The sequence below is a fragment of the Ilyonectria robusta genome, assembly GCF_021365365.1.
Source record: "Ilyonectria robusta strain PMI_751 chromosome Unknown BGZ61scaffold_29, whole genome shotgun sequence".
NCBI classification, from domain to species: domain Eukaryota; kingdom Fungi; phylum Ascomycota; class Sordariomycetes; order Hypocreales; family Nectriaceae; genus Ilyonectria; species Ilyonectria robusta.
The window spans coordinates 545484-569762 of record NW_025764463.1 but is presented as its reverse complement, the minus strand read 5'-3'; the positions used below and the strand labels follow the sequence as shown (position 1 = coordinate 569762).

Below are 24279 nucleotides of genomic sequence, written 5' to 3'. Positions count from 1 at the left end.
TAGCGTATAGCGAGGCACTAATTGAAGACTTGCACTCGGACTGTTTATGGTTATATCAAGTGGATGTAACCGGTCGGATTGTGTGGCGGGTTTTCGGAAAACCCCGCACCTGTTACACCATTTGATATCCTGCTCTCGGTGATTTGATCCACCTTGGCCTCTTCAAAGGCTGGCACAAAAGGCCTATGATCGGACACCATATCGCGAATGTTGCTCTTTATCATGCAACGCTAAACCAGTGGTGGTGCGCGAAAACAAAGAATCATATAGGTGACGATAGGACCATCTACCGGTTCAACGTACGGGTCATGATATTGGCGGGCAAATCGACTCGGTAAGAATAAGTATGCAACCCATTACGAGAAGCAAATGTGATGTTCCGGGGAGAAGCACCGAGGGGGACTATACGAGATACGTACGTAATAAGTCGAGGGACAAGCTATCCAGCCAGCTGTTATCTGCCAAAGGCTGTTACATAATATGCATCTCTTATATACACAACTTATCAGCGCCTCCTGTTGGAGTGTGCATTCCACTTTTGGTCTGATGAGTTAGTATGACAGAATGCGACAAAGGCCTTTCGGTCTGACAAGTGGCTGGGGCAATAAACATGAAATAGGGACTCTGGTCCATTTTTTGTGACATCCACGCTGCATAGACTCATCCTCCGTAGTTTTTAACGACTCCCATTCAAGAGTCGGAACTACTACATCCACTCCACATTGGGACCAAGTAGAGTGGATATACGACTTTTTAGGCAATTACATAGTGGATGTAGCACATATTCGACCGGAGTGGAATAGATGTACACACGTGGATTTATAAGTGGATTTATAAGTGGATTTTTGACGCTATTTACAACCTCGTCGGCGCCTATTCAGCCTCACTTTCAGAGGTTGACACTAACTCTTCAGCCTGTTGCTGCTGTGATGAATCGTCAACCTCGCTGGTGTTGTCCTCGCCCTCCAATAGCCATTTTCACTCAACAAGCGCCAGCTCGTCGTTGCTTAGAGTCCCACAACCGCCATCCAGCTTTCAAGGTGTGACTTAAGCAGCTAAGCTATAGATCCAGGTCCTTGATGAGGCCAGCACGGTACCAAGAGCGTAAAACCTGGCAATGGCGATAATCTCAGCATCTAGGTTCGTACGCAGCCCCGAGACCATCTTGTCAGCAGCTGAAAATTGTTGGATAGCTTATGTGACCATTTGATGACATTGAACATATGTGTGTATTGCGGAATGGCTCGGGACAGTCAGGTCGGGACAGTCAAATGACAGGGATTAATGCGCTAAGCAAGGGTTAAGAGACGTCGTCTCTGGACTAAGATCTGAATAGGAAATGGTGCTGTAAGTCCCCTGCCAGGCGCGTCGTAACAAGAACCTCATCAGAATCGCGTCCGTGACTTGACCAAGCTCGATGGAGATCCAGCATTACGTCCGAAGTAAAACCAAGCCAATGGAGGTCCAGTACCGCGACACCCTTCCCAATGACGTTCGCTCTGCCTATATATAGATCTATATCGACAAGGCCATAGAGGCCCTTCCACAAGAGTATCTGCGTGCTCCTGTCACCGGTGACGAAGTGAACAGCCCAGAGGAAGATCTTCGTTGGTTCCAAGATTATGCTTTCACCCAAGGTTTCGCTCTCGTCACTGCCAGCAAGTCACGCGACCGTCTCCAGGTGCACTGTATTCACCATCAACTTCCTTCCTACATCTAACTTCCTTAGCTGCTAATGTTAAGGATTTGGCCAGCCACACACCAATTCTGTTAACACCCACCTGATCAACCGACCTTCCTTGCGATGGCCTCCGTGCCAGACGCCCCCATCCCCTTTGATCTAGGGCCTCGAACCCCTCTGCACCTCCCTCAGAATGCGAGGGCTGCTCTCATCCAGGGTAGCGAATATGACATCTCCGAGGGTCCAATCCACGGAGGGGCCATCAGCACTCCAACGCCCGCGCCAGGCTCAGTCCTCTTGGGAGAAGACCCTTAGGTCGAAATCAACATGGAAGATATCTTCGAACCAGCAGCCTTCCTAGAAGACCCTCTTGCAGACCTCCTCGCAGAGCTGCCAGCTCAACCTAGCCCTCTGCCTGGTCCCCAGCCCGGCCCTCACACCCCCCCCCCCCCCAGCAGCGATGTCTTCGAACACAGCAAGGTCTCGGAGCCTGCTATTGCCGTCAACCTCTCGCGGCTGCAGCCGGAGTCGCAGCCGACAGCCAAGCTATCCTTGATGATAAAATGAAGGTCTTCCGGTCCTTCTGCGCAGCCTTTGACGAGACAGCGAAGCAGTTCCCAACAGGGCGCATGTTCCGCTTCGCCCAGCAGATGTCGCAGAGCTTCCTCAGCCATTGGGCAAGTGCCCTGAATGGTGACAGCCAGCCGCCGCCGCCAACAGCCTCACATCCCGTTCGATCATACGCATCTGCCCTCGCAGCCGACCTCCCGATGCGCCTCGCCATACCGCACAATAAATCTCAAACTGCCCGTGGGACCGCCCCTGACCCCCAACGACGACCCCTTAAGCCTCAATAGGCCCGACAACCCCAGAAACAGCAGCAAGAAAACTCTGTTGTGGCCTATGACGATTCCAGGGTCTTCATACGGCTCCACGAGAATTCCCCTGCTTGGGAAAAGCAACCTTTTGCGATACGAACCCACTTGGCCGACAAGCTAGGCATTAAGCTCGACGCTATCCCGCAAGCATCTAGAACTAAGACCGGCTGGGCTATCAGACCGGCTAACCTTGACATCCGCAATAAGATCATTAACGAAGAAGCCTGCTGGGCGCCGGCCCTAGGCGCTACAGCTGTCGAGCTCGCGACGAAATGGATCACGTATGTGGTGTCTGAATGTCCAAGGTCCCTGACGGACCTACTAGGAAAGACTGTGGATTACGAAGCTGCCCTAAAAGACGAAGTGGAGGCTCAGACAGGCCTACGGGCTGTTAGCTGCCGACCATCCCGCAACGACGACTCCAGTCAACCGACAAAGACATTACTCATTTCCTTCCTCGAGCAGCCAAAGCACGCCTTCCGTCTCTTTGGGACGAGTCGGCTAGCGAGACTGATCCGGAAGACTGCTAGACCTAACCAGTGCAACCTCTGCTGGGACTAGCCCTGCTTCAATAAGAGAGAGAAGAGATATAATTACTCTGGCAGATTATCCACAATTATCGATTATTTGTGCAAGGAGTATAGAATTATAGTCTTTAGGAGGTAAGATAACTGCCGAGTAACGACTTAAAGCCGCCTTAGAGATATTACTACCTTTATAACTAATAATACCCTTATACTCTCTAAGAAGCGTAAGATAACAGCAGAGGGAGATATATTAGATTAAGCTATCTTATGCAAGTTATACTGCTGCTACATAGTAGCTTGCAGTCTTTTCTTTTCTTATATTAAATAGCCTGCTTTTTATAATTTTATCTACTATTTTTATTCAGTTATAGATAACCTTCTTTTAAGGTCTGCTAATATAGTTAAAGCTAACTTATAATAGATGTAACGGTTGTGCTAGACCGCTATACCAGGGGGTAAAAGATTGGTTAATAATTGCTGTGATGGCAATTATCCGGGCATATTACTGTACTATAGGGCTCCTATCCGCTGTTCAGTAAACCAAGCTATAATAATAGAGCTATAATAATAAAAAGGTATTTATAAAGTAAGTTTTATAAAATACCCTTTTTTCTATTTATATTATTTCTAATAATTAGATATTTCTAAATTACTTAGAGGTTATTAATTTTACAGTTTAATTTATTTCTAAAAATTATAATTTGCAGTTTTTTATAGTAAGAATAAAAAAGCTAGAAGAATAATATAATATTAAGAATATAATAGAAGCTATTATAAAGTTTATATAAAAATATAAAATAGTATTTAAAATTAGATACTTTATAATAGATAATACTAGTAATATAAATATTATAATTAATAAAATCTCTAATAACTTAGAATATATTAGAAGTTATAAAATAGTAGAAAAATAAAATTAATTATAGATAAAAAAATATTCTTATAAAGAATATAGAAATAAGAAATAAGATAAGATAAGAGATAAGAGATAATAGTATATAAGATAGTATAATATAGTATATATTAATAATATATATAAATAAAAAAAAGAGAAAATAAACTCTAGAGGAAGCTCTTTTTTTATAGATAAATTAAGCTGGTAAATATATAAGTATAAAGATAAAAGTAATACTATTAAAAAGCCTAGAAATTCAGCTTTAAGATAGTACTAAATATATCTTTCTAGATTCTTTAATTACTAAGTAATATTAATTTTAAATTACAGAGAAATTAAAAGCTAATACTTATAAATTAAAATACTTAATTTCTAAGCTTAAATAGATTAATAAGCTAATTTAGATAAATTAGTTATATAGTATAAATAGTACTATTAGTATTATATTTTAATATTATATTATAAGATTTTTCCTAGAATATTTAAGCTTATATTTAAGCTTAAATCTTAACTATTAGAAGTTATATAATTATAAATTTATATATTTATTAGACTTTTAACAGCCTTTAACAAGTTTAAAAGAGGTTAAGCTAACAAGCTTATAGCAGGGAGATTATAAATTTAAGAGGAGGTACTCGGTATCTTATTATTATTAAATAGACTATTATATATAAAGCCCTGATTAAATAGGTTAGTAGAGGATTCGTCAGTATTATTATTATATCGAGGTCTCTTTAGGGACTTGTAATCTTATTAGGTCGGCGTTGGCGAAGATAGAGGCGGCGTCGGTATATCGTCCCAGTTGGGCTTCTGCCCGGGAGAGTTCGATGGTTTTGTTGCGCTGCAATATACTGCCAACGACTTGGAGTGGCCCGGGGGGTTTATAATAGACTCGAGCCAGCTCTCGATAAAGGCGTCGAGTAATTCGGTCGTCGGGTGGCTTATGAAGGCGCAATAGCGATAGACTGGGGACTGGGTGGAGATCTATTAGCTTAAGGTGTGGCGTGAAGAGTAGGCCTGTGTCTAAACGGTGATGTAAATAATGAGGATACAGATATGATTGTTATATAATAGATAAGGTGAGCTATTAGGCGTTGGCGCGGAAACGGCGACTGATATACTGGCGCCCTGGCGCTATTTTAAAATTGGTGCCTGGGCGCTTTTTCTGACTAATCATCTCAACATTGCGGGCGACTGATACATGGGCACCTGGGGCGCCCGCTACATCCGAGCCTGAAATCATGCACACCCTTATCGTAAACATCAACACCCGCTAAACCCAATCCATCGGTAGCCTCTCCACCAAATCTTGGCGTGACTTTGACCAAGGTCATGGAAAATCAGTTGACTTGATCGCCTTCCAAGCCGACACGCTATCTGTTACGACCCAGGGAGATCAACCGGGTACGAACGGGAAACGGCGGAGCTCGGAACGGAACAAACAGACCCCGGTGGAAGTGGTGTGTGGTCGAACTGGTCGAACGAGAGCGCGTTCGACCACGATCGACCAAGCAAATCAGAATAGTATATAGCTTCACTCATTTGCACTCTCCTATATCTAGATAGCTCTTCAGCTTTCAATACAATTTGATTACTCAAGAACACTTCTTGACATTATCAGACGTGATACGAAACCCTACGCTCAGCACGCCACGCCCCGTTCCAATTGCCAACATAAACCAGTCAGGTTACGGTTTACTACGTTGGGAACCTTGACCGTCACACATGGCGCCTCCATCAACTCTTAAAAAAAAAAAAAAAAAAAAAAAAGACATTCGATGGCGCAACGATCGGCTAGCAGTATCGCCAACTCGAAATACACGTACATACCAACAAATATGACCATTGAACCGAGGATGCTTCTAGAAATAAGGGAAACCCTTCGTTAATATAATTAGCTTCTAGTCATATAATCCAACTCCGCTCATCCCCGCAAGTCAAGTGAGGTGGGTAGGAGAATGACTCATGCGTTAGTTAGCTGGCTACTGGAGTTGATGGAATTACGCATCTTCCCTCAGCGGTCCCCGGTGGCACTATGAATGCTAAGTTATGTCTGCATATAGGGCATTATCCGTCTACTAAGCGTAAAGTTTTATCAAACAGAATGGATTGGTTGGAACTGCTTAGTTAGCGATAGAATCTCTTATGGGTGGAAGACCAGCTATTTATCTAGGGCCGTGACGGCTTCCTTGAGACGCCGGAGACACCGGTCCCGAGACCGGATTCCTAGGGTTCCGGGCCCTTGAGGCCGGCAGGCTAGGAACCCGGGCCTAGTGACTGGGAACATGAGACTAGTAAAAACCACCCTATTAGACCTTTCCGTCTGACAAGTTTAAAGGTCAACGGGACATTAACGTCATATGACAGACTACATCAGAGCTCTTATCAAGCAATGTAGGACCTGCGAACGTGGCATACCAACCTCAAGAGGAGTGTAGGTACCGCCGAGAGAGAGCAGCAAACTGGCTCTCGCCAGAAGTATCAAGCAGCTACAGCACCACTCCCTAAGGCCCTAAAGGAATTTGCCAGATGCACTACTATTTGGGAGGTGGCTACCAGCCATGCCCTAGTAATGAACACTGGAGGCGTGGAAGACCCAAACAGCTGGCTTGAGGACTTGACTAAGGCGGTTGAACCTATTTTCAGCAGCTCGGTTACCATCCCCGCCTGGATATACAAAGACAAGCTTGAAGATAAGTCATTGATCATTGGAGAAGTCGCCAAGGACCTTCGAAACGGAGCAGAACGACGAAATATCCTCCAAACAAAGGAGAAGCGTTCGAGAATTACGCCTTTGGGTCCGACATTCACCACAGATCAAGGATCATCGACGTAGCAAACCATACAAACACAGATGAAAGACTCAAGCGTGCGCTCCCAGGATCAGCGCAGTAATGGCAAGTGCAAAGCATATCAAGCCCCATCGTCGAGGCGAAAGCGCTTTGCCTCTTCCAACGACAACGACGCCATCTGCAAGGCATGTGATAGTAATAAACGCACTGACTACGTTTTACGATGTGTTTCCAAAGATGGCATCAGAGTACTTCAAGGAACGAAAGATAACCCGCGATGCATCCTGACATCAAACTCAGCGTCGACTCGTCCCTGAAGGTAGAAGTAAACCGACTCGAGAAGGCCAGTCAAATTGAAGAGACCGACTGGCTCAGATGGGCCCTTGGGGAGTATGTGGCAAGCTTTTGTAATTAATTTCCTCTTCAGTTCGGCGTTCTCCGTCACCCAATCCCCCCTGAGGAACTCGGCTCTTCTTGACTCAGGTGCAACTATTAATTTGCTTGCCATTGGGTACCGAGCCAGCCACGAAAAGCCTCACACCTACACCAAGTCCAATGCAACCCACCGCTGGTCACCGTTCGCACCAGCCCCCGGACCAGAGACTTAGCTGCGACCGCCCGCATCCCTTAGATTATGTCGCTTACGAGGGATGCGTGGTCTAACCCCCAACTTCTAGATGCCACCCTTCCGCAGCTTCTAGCACGAGCCCGCCGAATGGGTTCCTGCGGCATTTTCCGTCCCAACATGACTTGAGCGCAGACGCCACAGAACGCCCGGCGCATGCGCTCAGACTATGTGGCTTCCCGGTGTTTTTTGGAGTCTCTCGAGTGTCCCACATGGATTATCTCCAGGTCCCGTCGCCTTCTTCTTCCTTGGTTGTCGCCTCTCCCGCTCCCCCATAACGCCATAAACATGCAAAGGTGATTTGATCCACCATGGATGAACCTCGTGCAGCTCTCCCTTCAAATCCAGACGAAAATCGAGGCCCCGATATCTTGGTCGCAACGCTGTTGGTCACGACGTTGGCGACGATCGCGGTAATTGCACGAGGCTATGTGCGATTATTCGTTATCCGCAATACAGGATGGGATGTATGTTGGAAGCCCATACTGCCTTTCCTTTCCCTGCAAGACACGACTTGGAGATTCGTGTGCTGATCAACCCGCGCTCCAGGATGCCTTCATGACTATCGCCATGGTCTTGGCCTGGGCTGGCCAGGGTTTAATTGTCCCAGAAGTGTTCCACGGCGCCGGACGACATATTGGCGACGTCGACCCGGCCATCTACCAAACCGGCGTGAAACTGAACTTCATCAGCCAACCCATCTTCCTAGTAGCCATCTGTATGGTCAAACTCTCCGTCGGATCCTCGCTGTTGCGTATCGCATCGACAAAGTTTTACAAATACCTGATTCTCTCCATCATGGCCTTCACAGCAGTTTACACGGTTGCATGCGTCTTCGTATGTTGATGATGCTATGTTCCTAGCGCCACGTCTTGTCCGCTGACTTTCCCCCCTAGACCCTGATCCTTCAGTGCAGTGATATTCGTACCCTCTGGGATAGCATGGTAAAAGCAACCTGCTGGTCTCAGCAGGCTCTCCAAGGTCTCTCCTACACCAATGCCGCATTCAACATCCTCACCGATCTTCTTTTTGCCGTCGTTATTCCCATACCGATGCTCTGGAATCTAAATGTCCATTTCCGCACTCGGATCTCTCTCATTGGTATCCTTGGTCTCGGTATCTTTGCCTGCGCGGCTGCCTGTGTCAGGTTGGGCTATGCGGCCAACTACGGCATGTTGGGCGACTGGCTATGGGATTCGCGTAACCTCACCATTTGGGTGGTTGTCGAGCTTAACGTCGGTATCATCGCTGGTACCTTGCCTTGTCTCCGACCCATCTTCAAGAGCTTCCTTGGCAGCATATACGGCACAGGATCGCGCAAGACACCTGCGCTGGGCAATACCAACTACGTCCATCGAACATTGCCGAGTGGGAAGAACTGGCAGTCGTTGTCTGGTGGTCGACGTGACGAGATTGCGGACGAGACGAGCAGTCAAACGGCCATCAATGCCGGCCTCGGCGAGTACGAGCTCCGAGATCGCATGGCGAACCAGGCCGGCATTACGACCCAGACGACGATATTAGCAGACATCGAGGCCAAGTCGAGCGACGAGAGCGTGGACCGGGTTGGTCTAGGAGGTGGCTATAGCGAACGCCATTCCGGCATTAAGAAGACAACAGTTACGACGGTTGAGGTCTCGCAATCTAGGAGGCTTTCCTAAAATACCCACACCTTAATTATGCTAGTTCATTCTTTGACCTCAAGTTTGATCTACTGGCGTCCTCTTTGCTACTTAGCGGGTTCACGATCGGCGCAGATCTAGATGGAAGGGTTTCTATTTTCTAGATTTTACGATGGTGTCATCTTGGCGTATTGAAGCCTTCTCGAACTTTACGCTGCCCAAGAGCCCTAATATAATTGGTTGATTTGCAACATCTCACTTATGAGGGGCTATTCGGTGATGCACTAAATGTTGAACAGGCATCTAAGCATACAGTAAGTCTAAGCGTTATGCTCCGACCATCCATTTTATGGCTCCAGTTACGCTTTCGTCGCTTTTAAGTGAGGCAGCCAAAGGCAACATTATGAAACCATGTGGTGAGCCAGGATAGATACTGACTTTGATAGGAACCCTAGTCGAAGATGGGTTAGGTATGAACATTAGGGATGGGGAACCCTGGTGAAAAGTAGGAAGCGGTCTTGCCCAGTGTGACGGGAACGTCCAGGATGTTGTACCCAGGGTGAGGTCGATACGAAACTAGGGCTCGCATGAGGCGCAAGTCAATCTTATGGCCGCCATCATGCCCCTAATGGCGGCAGCGATCTTATCGTGGGTGCGAAGAACGGGAAGACGCGGTCGGTGATGCATTCAATGGCCGGCGTCATCAGTCGCGGATCTGCGCATCTGTGCGCCCGTCAACGGAGACGTCGACATTCGGACGCTCCGTCCAATGCCCAGGAAACGATCTGCGACCTTGACCTGAGGTGAACAGCCACAAGCAGGGAGGAAGTTTCAGCACTGACACGATATGCTGAGAAATACCGCTTCGGGGCGGCATCCGAGCACCTCCGTAGCTCTAATATTCTAAAACTCAGATGGTAGGACTTAATTGTAAGACTTTCTAGGGATCAAGTCCTAGAGGGGACCGTTTAAAGATAAAAAAGGTCTCAAAGGTCCTTCGATTGCAATAACAATAATAATAATAGCAACCATTTTTATCAAGTGCACTCAGCATCCCTGCGCGATCCAACAACATTTCTAGATTCAGACCTAAATTCCAACTCCTATAAACCGAGCCGCGACTTGAAATTGAGAGCACTTCCATCCACTCTAGATATTAGCAAATATGTTTAAAGTAAATTCGATAACGGCAAGAGATCTGATTAAGCTGAGAAGTGTTAGAATTATTTGGCCTTATAGCCGCAAAGAGGGAAGCTATAACTGTGATGTTGAACTTGCTGCGTCGCATGCATGCGAAAAGCTTGACGGGCATGCGGTTCTGAAATCAGAAGGCGGTCAGGTTCTGCCAGTTCTAGCTTTATACGGAAGGCGGTGAGAGGAGTGGCAGGATTCTGACCACTCCACGTTCAGCATTGACTGTTGTGGCTAGTGATTGGGGTGGCGCAGTGCTTACGTAAAGGTCCGGCAAGCTGTCTTCACCTCCGCAGGGTCTTAAACCCGCTGCGCTTAATGATCGTTACCGATCTCTCATGCCGGGATTTCCAGACCGGGTTAAGCTACGTGGCTGTCTCTCGTGTGAAGACGCTCGAGGGCTTGATGTTGGATGCCCCATTTGATCGCAATTACCTGATTTACGCGTCTCCCCCAGATGGTATGAAGATGAAGATGAGGGATCAGCAGCTTCGGAGACGACAGGTTCTTACACGGAATCCCTACAAGACAGACCACGGTTCTGCATAATTCTAAGTGATTCTGCTGGCGACAAGAAGAAATGTTACAAAATTGCTCCAGCCTTCGGCTGATTGTACCCCTTGCACCACCGCTCTCAAGTGCAAGGGGTGACGTAGTATTTTATGCATGCCCTTGTGCGTGAGAGTGCACACCATGTTGTTCCTATTTGTTTACATTGCTGACCGAATCTCCCTTTCCAAGAATAATAACATCATTTCCCAATGTAGCATTAGATGCCCAAGTCTTTGAGCCATCCTACACGGAACTGAAGTTGATCTGAAGCTGCACCACAAATGAAGTGCGCGTTCCAACCGCATTGAGCTTCCTAAACGGGCGAGCAGTAAACGTTTTTGATGCCAGTGAGGCAATGATTGGGCACCTGCTTTACGCCTTTGTAGTCAACAGTGCCGCAAGAGTTGGTACTGTTCGACGGGTTAGCTCAACGTGATAAGATTGGTAATTAGATTATGGGATACGTACGCAGTGCCATAAACACAGGCGCAGTCCGTGTCAGTCTTCAAGGAAGCGATGGAGCCAATTCCAGACTTGTTGAGAGCGGACGTCTTGCGGTAGGGGTAGCAGCCATTCTTGCAATTGCCCTGCAGGTTGGAGCCATCACAGACTTTGACGTCGCAGCAAGCCCTAGCCTCGAGGCCGCCTCGTGCCTCTTCGACGGGAGAGCAGACAACCAGGTTAGATCCGAGGCCGAAAGTAAGGAGGGTAGCGGCAAGAGTAGTGAACTTCATAATGTCTGTTTGAACTTGGAATAAGGTGTGGCAAATGGGAGTGCTTGAATGTTGAAGCAGTGTTTCTTATTCACTGAGGAGGCCTTTATTTATAGTAGATTCTTTTCCAAACTCTCTGGACAGGGATTCCTCTCTGACCGAATGCCTCCAAGAATCATGAGATGCCAAGTCCCTCATGCAGTAGTAGCGCCGGACCAACATCACTTGTCAGCACGTCTCGCCCTTCGTGGGCTACGTCAAGTCTGTTGGTTGAGTTGCTCTTACAAACTTGTGTGGTTACAGGGGCATCGGCGATAGAGAGGTTCTCCATTATATTTCCATCGGATGAGATGCACACTGCCGGGGTGATGCACCCGCTCGCCTGAAACAAGTCTCCGTTACGGTTTATGCACTTTGCGCTTGGTCTGAACTGCTGTCCTGAGAACTTATGATAGGATAGAACGCAGGATACCTATTATGAAAGCCACCATAAGTTAATAGAACTCGAGGTGCTCTGAAGGCATTATCCGTCATCTACTTGAGGTTATTACTACGTAGTAAGTCATAAAACGGTCGCTCTGGACAATACTCGGCCCGTGCATAATGGGGGGAAAGCTGAAGTGCCGATTAGTTCGCATGTCGAACTGAAGCCAACCTCCCCGGAGCGCATTCTGCAGCTCAATCATCCATTAGGGACCTCACCTCGTGTTCAGTCCGTTGGCCAAATCAGTCAGTCAAAAGTTGAGCTGGCACAACTTGCGTTGATAAAATGCATCGGCCTGTGATTTGCCCATGAACTTGAAAAAGTCAAACAAGAATGTTGGATCCAAGCGGTGGCCGTGGGACATTTAGCCACTCCGGAAAATGGGGATTGAGCCAATTGTCCAGTGCCATGATTGACCCAAGTGTTGATTTCTATAGACCTTCCTAATCAGTCAGCCAATGCGTTGGCAGCTGTTGGTTGAGATCCCCTTGAAGAAGGAAGGATCAAATCTAGAACTCGGCCCGGGCCATTTCGGGCATGTCCTCCCCTGCCATGACCGCATGTCTCATACGACGGCGGAAATTAGGACTGAATTGCCATCGGGTCATCGGCAGCTGTGTTGCTTGTATAATCCGTGTTTGATCTCGAAGAAACAGCTTGGTTGAGTGCTAATTGCTATTTTCCGGACCCCATGTTGGTCTTATTTCTTCATTTACAAGATCTTTCCACGAGGTACCTACCGATGTCGCGTAAAGTCACTCACTCACGTCCGCTAGTTGCTGTTCAAATACCCGACTGAAACAATTTCCGGTTGCGCCGCCCCCCCCCCTGTTTGCTGGGCTGGGAATAATACGAGGTCAGACCCTCCTTCATAGTACGACCCACGCACCCGGACGGCGTGGGCGGACGGTCAGGGGGTGGAGAGTCGGTGGATCACGGCCTGGTCTCTACAGTATCCTGCGGGTGTGAATGGTCATTTGCCCAGAACGCCCCGAAACGGAACTGCTGCCGAACAGCCTCGATAGCGGCTTTTCATTGGATGACGATAGCATACGTCGTTGTGCTGTGGCGCTCTAAGCTGTGGGGAAACCACGCCACCGTCCGCGACGCTAACTACCTACCCGGAGTAGCCAGTCAGGCCCTTTGCGCTTCTTTCTCCAAGTCACTCGCCAGCGTTGTGCTACTATGTACAGCTTGCTACTGCCCCACCCTTTGGCATGCTGCGCTTTTAACACGATTCGCTTTGCACCACCCCCCCACACCCCAGTGTCGATAACGGAGGTTCTCGTTCACATAGAACAAAATTATCGTGCTATTCACGGAACGAGATTTCTTGTTCACATAGAACCGTGCATGCACATCTCCACCCACATTACATTAGTTCTTTGTCCACAGGGATGCCTGCTAGGGGCTGTTGCATGGGAAGCGGGTTGATTCCCGAGACTCGAGTCGTGGTAAATGCGAGGCTCGTTCTCATCGTCACTAAACCAATTATCCGCAGAGTCTGCATCCATCGTTGTGTTGATACAGATCAGGAGGCGGACCTTCGCCGGGTGGCGATTCTCGTCGGAGAGGTGAGTCATAGAGGACACGATGGCCATAATTTACCTGTAGTGATCGCGAACCTGATCGTGGCTCGCACCGCGTCCATGTTTGGTGTCCATTTCTGTCCATCTGATACAGCCTTGCCTCCTAGGTGGAAGGAGAGATTGCCACGTTTTTCTTCTACACATTTGGACATCATTTCCTTGCGTTGTGTTGTTCATCTTACGCATCGGAAGAGGAAGTGCTTCACCGTTTCTTTGCACGCCCGCACGGGCAGTCGTCCGACGGTGCGGCCCTGATCTGATATAGGTAAGGCAATGGTCTTTACCAACACTGAAGGTATCCTGGTCCCTGAGCTCTACAACCCTGCCACCAACAGGTGGACTCAGCTTGCGCCTCACGCTGTTCCCCGCAACTATCACTCTGTCTCCATCTTGTTGCCTGATGCCACGGTGTTTATCGGTGGCGGCGGCCTCTGCTACGTTGCTAAGATTGGTGGTTCAACTGCTGGCTGCGACAAAACAGCTGACCATGCCGATGGAGAGATTTTCCAGCCTCCTTACCTGTTCAACAAGGATGGCTCCCTTGCTAAGCGTCCTATCATCTAGAATCTTGCCCAGAAGCCTGTCAAAGCAGGTAGCACTCTCAAGTTCAGCGTCACCAACACTTCTGGCAAGGTCAAGAGTCTCTTGTCTGTATGGGAAGTGCTACACACTCACTCAACAGTGACCAGAGGCGTATCCCTCTCACCGGCTTCCAAGCCAAGGGCAACCAGTACACTGTCAAGCTACCCAAGGATAATGGTGTCCTTCTACCTGGCTATTACTATCTCTTTGTGATGTCGCCGCAGGGTACTCCTAGCATGTCAAAGACAGTCCAGATCACTTTGTAATTAGCAAGCGGACTGCAGTATTCTGCTCTCAAGATAAGAACACTCATTACACTATAATAAACCGTATTTTGCAACCCTAATAGACTATAACTATAATGGCCAAGTTAAATGGCGTTCATCTGTATTGTCTTTATCTCTTGATTGGCGATTGCATTTTAATGCTGTGAAAACCCCCTCTTAACAAAAGTGACATCTGCTACACGATTGACCTCGTTATATAGCAAACAATACCACATTTCAGTAGCTCTAATCTCATGCATCCATAGAAACCATGTTCTAAATTCTAGTCTCATCTTTTATCTAGGTGTTTATACGTATAACTGCCAGAAAGTTTGCAGAGCTATAATAAGCAAGGTCTGGTTTGTTAAGGGGTGTAGCCCAATCACCATGCACCTACCAGTTCGCCAATTGCCGCCTGTTGCCTGATTGCCACTCCCTGATCTTACAGTAGATAAAAGCCGCAGTCTCTACCCCTCCCCCAAAGTTCCTTCATCTCCAAATTCTTGTCAATTTCTCTACTATACCGGATTCGTTATTGTGCTTCCCCGTGTGGTGTATTACTACTCATGTTGTAACTGAAAGATTATTATATTCTTATCACACCTGTCAAGACATTGCTGCACTATGACCTTGACAAAAGTACCAATGATACCCTCGTACGCTATAACCTTTGCTTGAGGTTTGTGTCATACTGATATGAAGCAGTTCCGAAATGAACGACCCTGGTATTATGCACCCAGTTGAGGAACTGTTCCTTGACATCTCCATTCATGAAGTACTTACTCAGACAATGGTAACATTTGTCGAGCCATGGAAGACCATGTATATCGATTCAATTCGCGAGCAGCGGTACGGCGACGCCATTTGGGCTCGTTACTGCATAGAGGGAGGGGTAGAAAACGGTGTCATCTTTGGTCAAGGCCCAAATCCCGACATTACGGTGCTTGATCAAATCAGGGAAGATGCAACTGAGGCGAAGACGAATGAACCGGGACTTTATGCAGAGGCTCTAGGGCTCTACCGAAAGACTAGTAGTACGGACGGGCACCCAGAAGTCATTAAGATAATTCTTGACACTGATAGAATGGAGCCCCAAGACAGAGAGGCCAGAGGCGAAGACAAGAAAGGAGAAGATGGGGAGGTCTAGATGAGCGGGGTAAGCCAGACCAGGAGGCCCGAATCACTAGGATGATCTAGATATATGACCTTGTGAGGAGGCAAATTATTGTATGCACAACGGGCCGACTCAACTCATAGCTTCAAATACCTTGCTCTTGTTCTCTGCACGAGGAACAAATACCCGTGCTAAGTCTCGAAAGCCAGTGTGAAAGAGTCTCACTTAATTGAGGGAACATGCTCAGAAAGACAATAACTCGGATGTGTCTGTATTTGACAATGACACGTGTCCAATCCGGCCAATCGGACCAAGTAACAATGTGGAGTTTAGAGCGCAGAGATAACAACCAACACATAATGAGGACCAACAGAGAGTCTCAGATCATGGCGCTAATCCAAAGATGGCATATTAGGTTTCGTATAGACCCTGTCAGTATGATCAAGTGAAATGGCCATATTACAACATCTCGGATAACACAATTCCAAAGTTAAACAGAGACATGCTTAAGATAGTTGATAGGTACCTTAAAAAGGACCCAATAAAGATATACCACGTCCAACAATATTCAATACCCAACCGCGAGTAACCAAATTGTATCTCTTTGTGTGTATTCAGTTACCATGCGAAGGATTCTCCCTCATTGATTATGTTATCTGCGGGATTTAGTCACCCTTGTTGCTCGAGAACCAACAACTAAATCCTGGCCGAAGGATTGCGGCAAAGCAAACAAGCAGCTAGCAACCAACAACATATCGTCACATTCACTACCATGAATCCTTCTCGTACGACAAAAGCAAGCCGAGAAGGAGATTGCCGTGCTTTCCGGTCAAGAGCTGTCAGGTCAAAGTATAAATATGCTGGAATGGACTGGTTCATGGTGTTATCCCAAGTCACCAAACGCTCCTCATCATTCAATTAAAACCCTAAAATGCTTTCTCAACTTTTGATATCGCTCTTATGCTGAGTGCACAGCTTGCTGTTGCATTGACAAACTCCTCTCAGCTGCCAGAACAGCTTTGTTTAGACATCCCTATCAACGATATTCTTCAGAACACGTCCATGTTACTATTAATCGAGCCCTGGTCTAGCAAATATGTCGAAGCTACCCAGAGCAAGAGATATGGTGATGCGATATGGCAAGGTTCCATATAGAGGGAGGCGTCCAAAATGGCATCACCCAAGACACAAACGACACCATTTTGGACACCATCAAGGAAGATGCAGCTGGCTACAAGGTTAATGCTCCTGTTCAATACGCCGAAGCTGTTGCCTTCTACGCGAGTACTAGCAGTGAAGACACCCACTCGGATCTCATCAAGGCCATTGTGGATGCAACTCCGGATGAAAGCCTTTCTAAACGTGCCACGTTCAAGATAAATTGCGACGCTAACAACAATCTCGCGTTTCAGTCAGACTATCAGCAACTTATCCGTAACATGCTGAGGAGCAAGATAAACATTGGGGACACAAGGCTTGCCGCTATTTATGGTGGTTGCAGACTGAGGGTTGGGCCTTATCGTTCTGCTCCAGATGTCACGTATAACACAGCACATGCGGTGGCTATCCTCATCGAAGAGAAATGCTCGAGGAGGATTGGATGTTGCCAGTTTGTGTCAGGTTCTTCTCCAAAGAATGGGGGGTACCGAAAGGTCTGTTTGAGCTCGAAGCGGAGTGGATGCCGATGAATAGTTGAGTCTCATACCTTAGAAACTGGACAGTGCTGCACTAGGGAGCCACTCCAATCCCCTCACTAGCTGCCCTCAGTGTTTAGAAATTCAGCGAGGCTCGGAAGTTCCGGATGGGGAATGCTAGGAAATGGGACTTGAAGCACTAAGTTAGGGGTACGACAATAACTACTCTGCAGAATATCTGTAGAGTTTACTTAATTATAAACTAAGCTGATCTTAATTCCCGTACTTCATTTATCCTATCACCGCCCAAGTAGTTTCTCAAGTCACTTTAGCACTAAAGACCGAGGTCCTAAGTTGAGCCCGGAGCTTCTGGTGTTCGACAATGTAGTGTATTCTGTCAACTGCCGCGACCTTCTCATATTTACAAAACAATGATGAAATATTTGGCTTTGTGTAACTATGGCACTGCAGATACCTGCGATTTCTCGATGCCATATATCCGATAATACTTTTCACTAATTGGAATCTGCTTTGCACCAGCTGGCCGAGTGACATTCCGCCCCCATTACTTTGGCACGGAGTGTTTATCCTGCCACTCATATATCGCATCAAAATCCCTACACTGATGGTTGACAGCAAAGTCTGGAAATGGATTCGACTGAGTCTCAACCCAGTTGAACGTAATGATGTCCAGATTGCCATTACACATCAGGTGTTGCATCAATATGTCTGTGCAATGGCTAACATGAATCCAATGCAAGTCGCTAAAAGGCTTCTTAGCTGTACCATTGCGGTTGTAGTCCACCGATGGGCGTCATGCCTGGATGGGCAACAGCAGGAGAACGAATGGGCAAGGCTGGCGCTCGTGGTGGTGGAGCAGTCGGTGCCGACGCAGGAAACGAGGGAGTATTGGATGGCGCAGCGGAAACTGATTCCACACGCCGAAGTGGTGCGGAGATAGATATAAAAGGCAGGCGTAAGCAGATAGTTTATTAGAGATAATTTAGTAATAAACTTACTATATATACTGGGAAATCTCGATAAAGACCAGGGACAGCTCCCCGAAGCCGAGATGATATATAAGTTAGCACTAGAAGGGAAGAAGAAGGTATTTAGATGAGATTATATATTAACTCTTAATACAGTTAGTAACTTAGGAAATCTCTACTAGAGCCAGAGCAAGCTTCCGGAAGCCAAGGCGATGTATAAGCGAGCGCTAGAAGGATACAAGAAGGCGCTTGGGCTAACTCATCCCAAGACGTGTACTGTTACACGTAACTTGCGATATTTAAACTCCAGCCAAGGTACGAGGCTACTTAACTATTATTTTATATATAAAAGCCTAATGATAATAGTAAATGCGCCAACCAGACCTAGAAAGAATGACTTAGTTAGTAGGACAGAGGTTTCTGTAAGACTATCGACTAAACTTCGTAACATCATCCCTATTCGCAAGAGGTCATAACAGTAACAAGAGACACTATTTGGCACAAGACTCTACTCTATACACGATCAAATTCGGTCACTCTGGATATTCAGAGCCAGATAGCTTGTCTCTTTATTGATACCTCAACATTCATAAACACAATCTCCTATCGCTCCGAACTGGTTCGGTATTTGAGCTTAGTCGAGCACCGGACTTGGATCGTGTCCTGAGAACGGTGTGGAAGAGCGCACTGAATCTCTGCCCAATAATTTCCGGTTTGTCTCATCTTGCGCACATTATCGTCTTCCTCTAATAACCACTTTCCACCGGATGATCTTGTAGCTGAAAGCGAAGCCTTAGGCGGTTTTTGTGCTCTACAGCTGCATTCGCACCGAGGAGCTCCTATGCTTGGTGCTGTGGGTCGACATCATCTAGCGTACATGCTTCGAGGAATTCGAGAGTTGTTTTCCTCTTTTCACTATAGCCTGGCACATACTTTGCACCTATCTCAGCTCCTACTGTATCAAAGGTCGTCTCAGGTTTCCAATGGCACTGCGTGACCCAAGCTTCCGTCATTTATTTGACGATGTGCAGACGTGGAAATGTGCGAACAGCTTCACTGTACTCTCCATTGGTCAAATGCCCATTGGGGACAAGGTCGGGGCCCTGGAAGTCGGCCCAGATTCCATACCCACAGGCTTGCACCACAGGCTCCTTGTAAAAGACGATGCTGCCGATGGCATGCAGAGCGATAGCATCCCATACCAGCTGTAGGCGGTGCGAATCCCACGAGTCCACGGTACCCTGGCGTCTGAGGGAATCGCGTGCCAGCTCTGCCGAGTCCACCTCGCATCGCCGGTGTGTAGTGGCCCCCTTCCGCTCCGGATCGAACCCAAGGTCGTGCAGAATGGCAGCTAGGGCGTGCGCTTCTACATCTCGGTTTTGGAGCTCGGGAATCTTGGCCGCGATGATGAACCCAAAGACCTAGCATCGTTGGATATGATTGTAAAATGCATCGTTGGCATGAGCGCGAGCGAATTTCAGCGCCTCCCGAATCAAGGGTGTGTCAGAAACCTCTACCCCTGCAAGCATCTGGGTAGGTGGGAGCGGTATCGACGCCATACAAGATGTTTCACGACTGTGTTATAAGTGCTTGGGAGGGGGTTCCAGTGCTGTGGTGTCAGATGAGCCGAGGACGATGGTAGGGGTAGGGATGGAGCAGCACTATCAACGATCAACTTCAACTCCATTTATTAATGGTGGTTTGATATCGCCGGTTCGGGCCTTGACTCGTTGTCAATGGCCAAGTACATTACGTGCATCTTCCAAATGCCCGAGATGCCGTGCCGAGATGCCGGGCCGAGCTCGCTATTGACTAGTCATCCGGAGATATCTTTTAAATGCCCGAAATGCCGTGGGGATCGAGTGCTCCAGATGCCGGGCAGTCAGGGAGCGGCGGTAAGCCGGACTTTTCGTGCGTAGACTTGCTTGACCACTCCCCGGCGGCGGCGGGGGTTTTGCACTACGTGTAAGGGCTTCTTCAGCCTCGCGACGCAACGGCATTATCCCCGCAATCGGGCTGCTCATAGCAGCGGCAAAAGGATACAAATATCGTAGATTGACCACACTCGAACATCGACTTAATCGATACGAAACAGTCCAGAGCCCAAATCGACACACGCATCTACTTCACTTTATCTGTTATACCAAATCGCAAAGATGGCGACTTGGACCCCATTGACGGTGACTGTGGCGGGCGCCACCGGCAACCTTGGTCAACGCATCATCAAGAGGCTGTTGGCGGTTCCCAATGTGTATGTGCGCGGTTTTGCGCGCAGCCCTGAGAAGCTTCCTGAATCCATCAGCGGCCATAATCAGTTCACTGCTATCAAGGGCCAGGTTCGTTAACATTCAATCTTGTCCGACTATCCCTGAGCTATAATCTAACAGGAAATCTAGGTCAACGATGTCTCTCAGGTTCGAGAGGCTGTTAAAGGCTCTTCTGTCGTGCTTTGCGCATACCAAGGATATGATGATGGTTTGGCTAGCCTCTTCGTGGTGTTGCTCGCTTTCTGACTTGTTATCCAGTCATGCTGCACGGCCAACGCAACCTTATTGACGCTTGCGAGGAATTCGGAGTCGCGCGTTATGTTTCCTCCGACTTCACCCTGGACTACAACAAACTTGAGCTCGGTCAGCATGAAGGAAAGGATTGTATGATTCAAGTCAAGCAATACCTGCAAGGCAAAAAGGTCAAGGGCGTCCACGTCTTGATTGGCTGCTTTTTTGAAACTTGGCTCGGCTACATGCACGTCTGGGATCCCGAAACAAGGTCCTTCACCTTCTGGGGAGATGGTAATGAGATCTGGGAAATGACTACATTTGAAGATGCAGCTCGCTACGCCGTTGAGGTCGTTTTGGATCCGACAACAGTGGGAACCATTTGCTGTAAGTCTGATTCTTCTAACAACGTGTCATACCTAAGTGAGGTTTTGGAAAAACTATTGCTGAAAACTATTTGCCAAATAGTCGGCGGTGACGTCAAGTCCACTCGCGAAATCGCTCAAATTTATGAAACGGTGTACGGATCGAAACCCACCTTGTCAAGCCGAGGAAGCTTGAGTCAGCTATGGGACTATATGCAAGCCGAGAAGAAAAAGTATGAGGGTCAGAACAAGTGGAACTATATGACTTGGTATGTAGAAACGCTTCTATGAGATTGCCTCCTTTCCCTCTTAGAAGACAGAGAAGCTAACTAGGTATAGGTTTTACCAGTACTACATCTTGAATGGACAAACTTTATGGGGTCGCCAATTTGATAATGCGCGCTATCCACAAATCAAGCCTGATAATATTGAGTCTTTCTTCAGAAAGAACGATATTTCTGATAGGACTCATAGACAGATGCCTCTATAGTATACAATAGTTGAACTCCTGCAGTTATATCTCTTCTGTCTGAAGCTCGATGACTCTTTTACTAGCTGAAGCTTCAGATATATCCAAAATCAATACGGTCGGACGAGCCTGACTAGCTGAATAGAGTACCCATAATTGCTATCGACTCATGATAATTTATATGTGTGTAGTGTTGTATAAAGGGAGATCCAGTGATGGTATCACGCAGGAGCTGGACATTCTCATGTGCCTCGGGTTCGTGAGAATCGACCACCAGTGTATTCTACAAGGTAGGGTTAGCATTAATTACTGGCTGAAATGTATTAACGGGGTTGACCCCACCTTGAGCAAATGTATGACTGCGGCAACGATAAACAGCCAGTAGCGGACGGGGAGATATCTTGTCAGATGCAAAGGACCAAGCACGTTGATCAAGATTGAGAGCATGTCATGGCTGGCTTTCGTTGCTTTGTTGGCCAGGTTTAGTAGAGCGTCTTTCTTGCCATCTGTCAAGGGGACGGGCAGGGTGCTGTGGAGGACGTAGCTCGCTGGAGCGAAGCTGTACATGACCAGGCAGTGATACTCAAGGTCCAGACACGTGTCAAGTAGCCTCGAGTAGCTTTGATATCCTCTCGTAGTTTCCAGTCAGCCCAGGTTGTCAGTCGACAGATTTAGGTGCGCCTTGACAAGGGGGATAATAGCCTACATACCTAGCTTCAGGCCAACATAGCCCCGTCTCTAGCGCGATAGTGCCCTGTCTATATGCTCGAGCTCGGGAAGCACATCAGCGCTAGGCAAGGCAGAGCACCCTAGCTTCTTGAAGGACTGGATAAGAGCGCGTAGCTTTTTAGTTTTGTCAAAGAGGTCGCAGTAGCTCTCCCAGACACGCGCTGTCGGGCAGCAGGCTGGCAAAGGTGCTGGAGAAGCGGTGCCGCACCGCCTCGTTCTGGCCCTAGGGGAGGAGAGGGTGGAGGCCGAGCCGCAGGCTGAGGTGCTCGTCGGCGAGGTAGATGAAAACGCAGATGAGCTGGTTCCACTGCTGGCGCAGAGTGTCCTGGGCGCCGGGGCCTTGCTGGTCGTGGTCGAAGCAGCAGCCTTCCTGGGCGAGAGCAATGGCGCTCGAGAGAAGCATCCTGTGAAACCACAAGCATCTAGGTCAGCTGCTATTCCCAATCAACTATGCAACTATGCAGTCAATGCCAAACTGACCATGACATTTTGTTGCTTCGGTATCCCGGCGCTACAATGTTGAGGTTCTCGAGGAGCGCTGCCATGCCGTACCTCTGCTGGCTCGTCAACGAAGTAGCATGGTCCGACTGTGTCTCCCCTGGTTCACCATGTGCCGCGCCCTGGGGACATGTGTTGATATTGTCGTACTCGTCTTCGTCGCAGAATTCTATGGGGTTGTTGATCGATTTAGGATGCCATTCGATCAAGAGGAGCATCGAGGCGATGGCACCGGGGGACCGCGTGTAAGGCGAGCCCCAGAGAGCTGATTGCAAGCATCTCTGGCCCAGCCGCCACGCCTGCCAGTGAATTCTCTCGGATCGCATCTCTCCATGGGGACCGGGCAAGGCATAGTAGCGGGACGAGATTGTGATGAGGGTCATGAGGAGCAGTGGATCTCCCACAGGTAGCATGCTATATTGGCTGCGCTCCCGATACAAGGCCGGCACGACAGGCCGCAGTGGCCACAGGGTGGCAAAGTAGAAGTCAAGATACTCGACCGCCTCGTTTCTGCTGAGGATCCTTCTCTTGACCAGTATAAACCGTTCCCAGTCAGCTTCGCCATGCACGGTGGGGGGGTGCAGATGAGACGTGACTATGCTCGCCCACCTTCAGTGAAGCCCCACCAGGCATTCTGCCCTGTTCGCTGGCCACTGTGAAGGTCAACAGGTCCAGAGCATCTGCTGTGTTGTGCAGCTGTGTTGAGATGATCCTGCTACGGGCCGACGGGTTCGACGTTGCCGGGGATGGCTCCAAGGGTGAAGGGCCATGCTGCATCCCCTCGTTGGCTGTGGCTGTGGCTATGGCTGTGGCAGTAGTTGGCTCGGCGTGTTGCGCGTCGTCATTGCCTGTCCCCTGAGCGTTGGTGCTGTCTCTGCATACAGAGGACGGCGGACTGAACGAATCCATTGGCATGGGACTCTGTTGGGGTCTGCGGCCAACACTCCTCGTGCTCCTATAGACCCACTCTTGCTCATCCGACACGCATCGCTGGCATGGCTGACGCCGGCCGGGCACGTTGGGCACGCAGCGTATCTTGCGGCATAGATCACAGGACAGGTAAGCCCGTCGTCGTTTGAGGTGCGGCGGAGATTCTGCCGTGTTAGCAGGCTGGAATTGAAGAGTTTCGTGAGTGCCCAGCGCCGTGCCCTCGAACGTAGCATCGCCCATGGTTCTCGCTACGAGCATCAAAAAATTATCACGGGCGGTTAATTGGCCGTAAATGTGCTGCTCGTTTCGGGATGAGGGGGACAGGGTTGACCGTTCCGGGCTGGTTTGGGTATATATATATCCGAATCATGCTGGTGCAACGGGCGGGCGGGCCGGGGGGGGGGGGGGGTTCTTGTACCGGGTATGGGGAATGGGGTATGATGAGCATCTCCTTACTAGCGTGAATACTCCCCCTACGCATTAGGCTGCTTGCAGTACTTGAGTTAAAATAGCTTCTTGAGACGATGATGATGATGATGATGATGATGTGTACAAATTGCCCTCTTTGGTCTTGTCGCCAGCCTCTCTCTGCCTTTGGCAAGAGAAAGACCCAGATCAACATTTGGTGCTGAGATGCTTAAACATGTGACTGCTTC

General features: G+C 48.3%; 10 protein-coding genes across 10 annotated transcripts; 6 read left to right on the top strand and 4 right to left on the bottom strand.

The window, feature by feature from the left end:
• Window positions 1–7709: 7709 nt before the first annotated feature.
• BGZ61DRAFT_431124 (uncharacterized protein) lies at window positions 7710–9059 on the top strand (the record flags this gene model as incomplete). Its single annotated transcript, XM_046243840.1, has 3 exons — window positions 7710–7865; window positions 7948–8235; window positions 8295–9059. 3 exons carry the CDS (start codon window positions 7710–7712, stop codon window positions 9057–9059), a joined length of 1209 nt encoding a protein of 402 aa, XP_046097612.1.
• A 1731-nt stretch (window positions 9060–10790) lies between these two features.
• Window positions 10791–11627, bottom strand: BGZ61DRAFT_593040 (uncharacterized protein). Its single transcript, XM_046256769.1, has 2 exons — window positions 11232–11627; window positions 10791–11173 (listed from the first exon to the last, which is right to left on the bottom strand). The coding sequence occupies exons 1-2, from the start codon at window positions 11495–11497 to the stop codon at window positions 11077–11079; spliced, it is 363 nt and encodes a 120-aa protein (XP_046097611.1). The 5' UTR covers window positions 11498–11627; the 3' UTR covers window positions 10791–11076.
• Window positions 11628–13822: 2195 nt separating this feature from the next.
• Window positions 13823–14460, top strand: BGZ61DRAFT_593039 (uncharacterized protein; the record flags this gene model as incomplete). Its single annotated transcript, XM_046256768.1, has 2 exons — window positions 13823–14070; window positions 14232–14460. 2 exons carry the CDS (start codon window positions 13823–13825, stop codon window positions 14395–14397), a joined length of 414 nt encoding a protein of 137 aa, XP_046097610.1. The 3' UTR covers window positions 14398–14460.
• A 439-nt stretch (window positions 14461–14899) lies between these two features.
• Window positions 14900–15717, top strand: BGZ61DRAFT_431122 (uncharacterized protein). The gene is made up of 2 exons (XM_046243839.1): window positions 14900–15053; window positions 15103–15717. Exons 1-2 carry the CDS (start codon window positions 15022–15024, stop codon window positions 15542–15544), a joined length of 474 nt encoding a protein of 157 aa, XP_046097609.1. The 5' UTR covers window positions 14900–15021; the 3' UTR covers window positions 15545–15717.
• A 690-nt stretch (window positions 15718–16407) lies between these two features.
• On the top strand, window positions 16408–17422 carry BGZ61DRAFT_462027 (uncharacterized protein). Its single transcript, XM_046247248.1, has one exon. It carries the CDS (start codon window positions 16648–16650, stop codon window positions 17197–17199), a length of 552 nt encoding a protein of 183 aa, XP_046097608.1. The 5' UTR covers window positions 16408–16647; the 3' UTR covers window positions 17200–17422.
• A 288-nt stretch (window positions 17423–17710) lies between these two features.
• BGZ61DRAFT_366243 (uncharacterized protein) lies at window positions 17711–17884 on the bottom strand (the record flags this gene model as incomplete). The annotated part of the gene is made up of 1 exon (XM_046241666.1): window positions 17711–17884. A coding segment is annotated over one exon (174 nt), but the record flags the coding sequence as incomplete, so codon positions are not given.
• Window positions 17885–18319: 435 nt separating this feature from the next.
• BGZ61DRAFT_366132 (uncharacterized protein) lies at window positions 18320–18610 on the top strand (the record flags this gene model as incomplete). The annotated part of the gene is made up of 1 exon (XM_046241656.1): window positions 18320–18610. A coding segment is annotated over one exon (291 nt), but the record flags the coding sequence as incomplete, so codon positions are not given.
• Window positions 18611–18973: 363 nt separating this feature from the next.
• Window positions 18974–19693, bottom strand: BGZ61DRAFT_484388 (uncharacterized protein; the record flags this gene model as incomplete). The annotated part of the gene is made up of 3 exons (XM_046249604.1): window positions 18974–19123; window positions 19184–19555; window positions 19652–19693. The coding sequence occupies 3 exons, from the start codon at window positions 19691–19693 to the stop codon at window positions 18974–18976; spliced, it is 564 nt and encodes a 187-aa protein (XP_046097605.1).
• A 597-nt stretch (window positions 19694–20290) lies between these two features.
• Window positions 20291–21487, top strand: BGZ61DRAFT_559731 (NmrA-like family protein; the record flags this gene model as incomplete). The annotated part of the gene is made up of 5 exons (XM_046255771.1): window positions 20291–20470; window positions 20531–20609; window positions 20660–21019; window positions 21101–21266; window positions 21337–21487. 5 exons carry the CDS (start codon window positions 20291–20293, stop codon window positions 21485–21487), a joined length of 936 nt encoding a protein of 311 aa, XP_046097604.1.
• A 112-nt stretch (window positions 21488–21599) lies between these two features.
• Window positions 21600–23863, bottom strand: BGZ61DRAFT_498781 (uncharacterized protein; the record flags this gene model as incomplete). The annotated part of the gene is made up of 6 exons (XM_046251324.1): window positions 21600–21749; window positions 21809–22097; window positions 22354–22418; window positions 22485–22599; window positions 22676–23220; window positions 23303–23863. The coding sequence occupies 6 exons, from the start codon at window positions 23861–23863 to the stop codon at window positions 21600–21602; spliced, it is 1725 nt and encodes a 574-aa protein (XP_046097603.1).
• Window positions 23864–24279: the final 416 nt, after the last annotated feature.